This window comes from Salvia miltiorrhiza, chromosome 2 (assembly GCF_028751815.1).
Source record: "Salvia miltiorrhiza cultivar Shanhuang (shh) chromosome 2, IMPLAD_Smil_shh, whole genome shotgun sequence".
NCBI lineage: Eukaryota > Viridiplantae > Streptophyta > Magnoliopsida > Lamiales > Lamiaceae > Salvia > Salvia miltiorrhiza.
Window position 1 is genome coordinate 60,855,991 of NC_080388.1, and position 6,399 is coordinate 60,862,389.

The 6,399-nt window shown below is 41.2% G+C and overlaps 1 protein-coding gene across 1 annotated transcript; it reads left to right on the top strand.

Annotated features, from left to right (window-relative positions):
* The first annotated feature begins 3,072 nt into the window (after positions 1 to 3,072).
* Positions 3,073 to 4,490, top strand: LOC131010823 (transcription factor HEC1-like). Its single transcript, XM_057938484.1, has one exon. It carries the CDS (start codon positions 3,684 to 3,686, stop codon positions 4,299 to 4,301), a length of 618 nt encoding a protein of 205 aa, XP_057794467.1. The 5' UTR covers positions 3,073 to 3,683; the 3' UTR covers positions 4,302 to 4,490.
* Positions 4,491 to 6,399: the final 1,909 nt, after the last annotated feature.

Here is a 6,399-nt window from a genome sequence, read left to right on the forward strand (position 1 = left end):
CTCAATGTCCTCTCGGTTAGGCCTATTTGTAGTGAACAACTTTTGAAAATAATTCTTAATAATCTGCGCTTTCTCCTGCTCATCCTCCACTACATCGCCAGCTTCATTCTTAAGGGCTTTGATACTGTTCTTTTTCCGCCTCTTAGACGCTTGTTTATGAAAAGCACCCGTGTTGCGATCGCCATTTGCCAACCAATTTACCCTCGCCCGTTGTTTCCAGTGATAGGCTTCAGCCTCCACTGCTTGTTCAATTTTCCTACTCAACTCCACCACCTCCTGCCCGCTCGTCTTTTCTCCAACACCCTTCATAAGCCGCTCTCTTTCCTTTCTCATCTCCATAATTCGTTTTCCAAGTTTATCAAACTTGGTCTTCGACCAAACTTGGAAGAACTCCGCACAGTGTCGTAGTCTTCTCGTAACGTCACCCACAGAAAGGAGGGACGACCACTGACATAAGAAATCCGGCACAAATTCCTTATCCATGAACCATTTGTCCTCAAAATGAAATCTTCCTTTTCCGTACTTAATTAACTGTCGTCCCTCAGGTTCCATCTGGCACAAAACAGGTCGATGGTCCGACCCAAAGAAGTCCAAAGCAGTAGTTGTGCAGTTAGGGAACTCAGAATTCCACCGCTCATTCCCAACAAACCTGTCCAGCCGCTCAAAAATTGGATCCGCAGCTCGATTGTTCATCCACGTGAAAGACTTATCTGGTCTCGCAATTTCTTGAAGCCTGCTGTAATATAAAGCATCCCGAAAATTATTCATCTGACAAGGAGCTCTACTTTTCCCTCCTTGTTTATCCGCCTCCGAAAGAATTTCATTGAAATCCCCTCCAACTAACCACGCCATCTCTTCAGTAGGCACATGATTACTCAGCCTCCGAAGCAAATCCCAAGAAAAACGTCTTTGACAAACTTCTGGGTTCCCGTAGAATCCCGTAAACCTCCAATTAAAATCCTCATGGGATACATAGCAGTCAATGTGACCCTGAGAGTAAGAGATAATGTTAACCGAGTAATTCTCCTTCCATAAAAGAAATAAACCTCCTTTCCGCCCTCTCGCGTCCACCACCAGCATCCCATCATAACCCAAAGTATTTTTCCACCATGTGCATTGGCTAGATACAAGTTTCGTTTCACACACAAAAACGATCCCCGGGGAATAACCGGCCACAAGCTGCCGGAACTCATGGAATGCGCGTGGATTTCCCAGACCACGCGCATTCCAAACTAGACAACTCATTGCTCCCGGCGGGGCTGCACTCCAGCAGCCACCGCCGATGTAAAATCTGCAATCTCGTTCACCACCTTGTTAACAGTCACTCGCCTCTTACTCTGCCTGCCTTCCTCATCCTCTCCCCCCACCCCCCCCTCATCTCTTCTCTTCCCTAGCACACCTCCCTTATCCTGCCTCTTCGTTGGAGATCCAATAATGTTGTCCAACAAGTTAGCTCGGGCCATTCTCTTCCACCCCTTCCCAGTCGGGTTTGTTTTCATTTTTTTAGGCGATGTCTTACGCAATTTCAGACTTTTACTGCCAATCTCAGAAAGAGAACTCTCCTTCTCTCGTGTCCCATTGTCCATCTCTCCCACATCATTCTTCTCCGTCTCCCTGCCCAATCCTCCCGTCTCTTTCCTCTCAACCCTTTCTGTTTTCTCCCTCAAACCCGAATCAACCTCATCTCTCTCCCCAGCCTCCCTCACCAACATTCTTGTATCATCTCCTATATCACTTTCACCCTCTTTTTCCTTCTCCCTTCCAGCCCCACCCTCCCCCTCCCTCTCATCAATCACCATATCTCCCCCTCCCTTCTCTAAAAGAGTATCCTGCCTACCTCTCTCTTTCGATCCACCAGCAGCATCAACCCTTTTGTTACCGTTTTCAACAACTTGCAATGCCAAACCCTCCTGTCTTTCCATCGAATTTGGAGACCCCCTAGGCGGTGGTCTAGGCCCCCTCGGATTTGGTTGAGCTGCTCTCGCTTTAGGATTATGAGTAACGCGGCGATAATCAACACCCCTTCCAGCCTTCAACCATGCACCAAAACCCGGGTTTGCCTTTTCTTTCTCGCTGCCATTACAGTCTTTCATGAGATGTCCAATTTTGCCACAAGCATAGCAAAACAAATCAGGCAGTTTTTCATACAGGACCAGCACCATAGTTTCACCCTCCACCCCTTCCGTCCTGATAGGAATTCCCTGAACAAGGGGTTCATCCAGCGCCCTTGTAATTCTAATCCTGGCGTACCTCCCCAGACAGAGCCCTCTAGATCCTTCATCAATCTCCAAAACCCTTCCTATTTTTTCCCCCATACGGCGTAAGATTTGCGGCTCCATGCACACGATAGGAAGATTATGAAGTTGAATCCACATCGAGATCTCATCAAATTCAGTATTCGCCGCCGTCCGCATTGACTCAACTTTCTTCACCAACATTAAATCATTAAACCAATGCCAAGGGCCCTCCGTGATGATACGATCTCTGTCCGTATCTAAGTCAAGAGCAATCACAAACAAGTTTATCCCAACAATCTCCACCTCACACGAACCTCGCAACTGAAAAATCTCTGGCAGTTTGTCTTTCAACGTGTCTCTATTCAGTTGCCGACGTCCGAATATCTTTCCCAGAACCAACTTATCTGCCCTTTTAACCCCTCTATCTGCTTCCGTAGTAGATATTGTTATGGAACTGGTCTTTCCTTCAGAAGCAATTTTTAAGGCTGCCACACGTTGCAATATTTCCTCGGGATCCATAGTGAATCTGAACAGGAAGAAAAAACGAACACAGACCACTGCACTCGCCTGCGAGCACAGAAAACTTCACTCGCCTGTGAAAGCGCAAGGAAAACTACCTTTTCTGACGAAAAGAAAACTTCTCTCTCGGAACCCTAGGCGGCTAGGGTTTCAGAGGAAAACTTGCACCTCCTAATTCTTAATTGCTGTTTTGGCATTGACAATATTACTCATTTTAAATTTTACACTTAATATCAATTGCTTTAAAGATCGAAATACTCTCCCGTCCCCAAATAAGTGTCCTATTTGCAAATGAATTTTGTTATCAAAATTCTATAATAAAAAAATGTCAAGATTTTTTTGTTTTACCCTTGTCATAAATATACAAGCTCTTTACTTTTTTTCTATTCAATAATTAGGGATAAAGAAAAAGTAAAATTGTTCACTTCCTTGAGATGTGTTTTGATGACTAAGGAGATTTATTTAGGGACAGAGCAAGTAGTAGAAATTGCATTGAGGACAAGGGTTAAATGATAAGTTTAACATAATTTTATTATGATAGTCTGAAATGAAACACTTATTTCAGGAATAAGATTCATCTCCAGTAGAACCCTTTATGAAGGATAGATCAACTTATGTCTTAGTATCTACCAAATAAATAATAGATTTTGTTAGGGGAATTAAATAATAATATTTTTTATCTATAGCAAGAATCTCTCCCCATCAAGTTGTTATATATACCTTCCCTCAGTCCCTCAATTAGTCTCTTCCAAACATAACATCACTATTTTCTTCATCTTTTTCCTCATTAAACCCACACTCCTTTTTTTGAGTTTCCCCATCATACCCCTCTCCTTTCCTCTTTCTCCCAAGACCCTCGGAGGATTCCCCTCTTCACAAGCCCATTTTCGTCAAATCAACAACATAAAACCATTGGCGGCGGCGGCCATGGACATCGGCTTCATGAAATCCGACCAAATTGAAATGATGCTGATGCAGATGGACAAGCTCCCAGATTTCAGCGCCGCCTTCGACGACGACGACAGCGACGACAATCCGAATATAACCGGGAACAACAACAACAACGTCGATGCTTTCGAGAATTTCAACGTTCAATCGCCGCCGGCGTGTGACGGCTTCCACGGCCAACAAGATCCGCCGGCGGCGAGCTCAATGGCGGCGATGAGGGAGATGATATTCCGGATTGCGGCGATGCAGCCGGTCCACATCGACCCGGAGTCGGTGAAGCGGCCGAAGAGGAAGAACGTGAGAATATCGACGGACCCGCAGAGCGTGGCGGCGCGCCACCGCCGGGAGAGGATAAGCGAGCGGATCAGGATCCTGCAGCGGCTCGTCCCCGGCGGGACCAAGATGGACACGGCGTCGATGCTCGACGAGGCCATCCACTACGTCAAGTTCTTGAAGAGCCAGGTGCAGTCGCTCGAGCGGGTCGCCGCCGCTCGCCCGGAACCGCCCGGGGTCGGCTTCCCGGTGCCCATGTCGAGCGGGAGCTATTTTCCGCCGCCGCCGCCCGCCGCCAAGGGATACCACAATGTTCGGTATTGATAGGAGAAACTAATAAATGGTTGATTATTAATTTGATGATGATGATGATCAAATTTGATTTAAGTGGTTAATTGGATAGTTATGGAGTTTGTGTAAAGAAAAAAAAAAAGAGTGGCTGTCTCATTACGATTGCTTAATCATGTCATGCATGCTTCTTCTCAATAGAATAATGCTACAATCTTCACATAATCTCTCTCTCTCTCTCTCTCACACACACACACAGTTGATGGTTCTTTACATGCTAAACCTAATAACTTAGATCATTATATATATGTCGTAATATTTCTTGTAAAAACTGCATGACAAAGGTCTCTGTATAAGACGATATCTAAACTTGTCACCAAATTAATTCCAAGTAATGAAGTGTGTAATTGGATATATATAGATGGTGTGGTGAATCGAAATATTCTAAAGTTACAAAGATAGATATACATATTAATGTATTAGCTACAACTATATAACACATTCTAAAGTTACAGATATAGTTATTAAATTGTTAGCTACATCCATATAGACACTCCACATGTCTATACATACACACTTCATGTAACGTATAAATGCAGCAATTTCTCAATTTGTTGTAACTTAGTAAGACAAAAAAAAAAAAAATCAAAGCAAAGAAAATAATAACCGCTGGGCTGATGAATCGCAATAAAAGGATTGAAATTGGGACCAATTTGGGTGGGGGATTTAGATGGCATAAGCAAAAATGGTGCTCCTTAAATTAGCAACGAGTAGGTCCATTTGAAAATATAAATGTATCAATTCTAAGGGGCAATTGGGTCAGTCTATTGGGGCAGAAAACATCATTTCATGAAGCACTATACAATTATGAAATATTTGAGGATTTTTGATGTTGAGGACCCTCCAACATTAATTAGGTAGCACCCTCGTGACTCGTAAATTTCGGATTTTTCTGTGGCAGATGATATATTTTTTTAATCGAAAAATTATATATTCTTATTTTTTATTTTTTGTATTATTGATCTGTTAAAATTCAATGGGATTTCAAATATTTTACATGTATTACAGATGTTAAAATTGAAATTGGGACACGCATAAAAGAGGAAGGTGATGATTAAGGTGTTTATAAGAAATTGTTGTTTTGAAAATAAATTGACCTGAAAATTTGATCCCCATATATTTAGGGATAGCACTTCAACTCAATTTTTGTGGGTTGGTTTAGATTGATTGAGAAAAAAATGAATATAATACTAGAGTGGCCCAAAGATACTATATATATTTCGCTCATTCACGATAAGTGTGGTCTTTTTATTATTTTCGTAAGCTAATAATAAGTGTGATTTTTCTATTTTAGGACATATACTCTTATACATTATCTCATTCACACATAATATTTACAAAAAGACTCATTTTACAAATCATTTATTTATTACCTAACAAATCAATTCGATGAGACATTTTCTTCACTTTATATACATCTGTCAATATTTTCTTAAAACTCATGTTCTACCATTCACACCATATATACTTATCATGGATATATAGAGGGAGTACTAAATTAGTCCATGCACAGGGTTCGTATAGTTCATTTTTGGGATTTTCATATTGTAAGAATTAATATGTGGCCTCATGCCATATACTCGTTGGGAGTATAAATTATGAGAATAAGATATTATATTAATATCTTGATTATAGGGTTTAAATAAATATTACTTGTTGGATAAGTTTGGTCAATTAGGATTTCTGATAACCACCACGTTGATAGAACGTGTATAAATATATCCGCATCAGAAATTGGTTCTCTTACCACCAATAAAAAGAAAACACATAATTATATTCTCTATCGCCTCACCTACGGTTCTGTGAAAATCATGGAGTTTAAGATTGCTATGGCTTATCAAGGTTAGAAATCCTATTAGATATAGATGTGAAAATCATGGAGTTCAAGATCCGTGCTTAAATTTTTTCACACGTGTAGTTTATTTTTAAGCTAAGATGAAATCCTAACGGGCTTAGTATTAGGGTTTAGTTATTTGCTGTTATAAATAATTGTTCTTTGATTGTATTTTGTATACGACCATATTGAGATGAACTACAAAAATAGTCTAACTTTTGAGCGCGGATTGCAGATCTG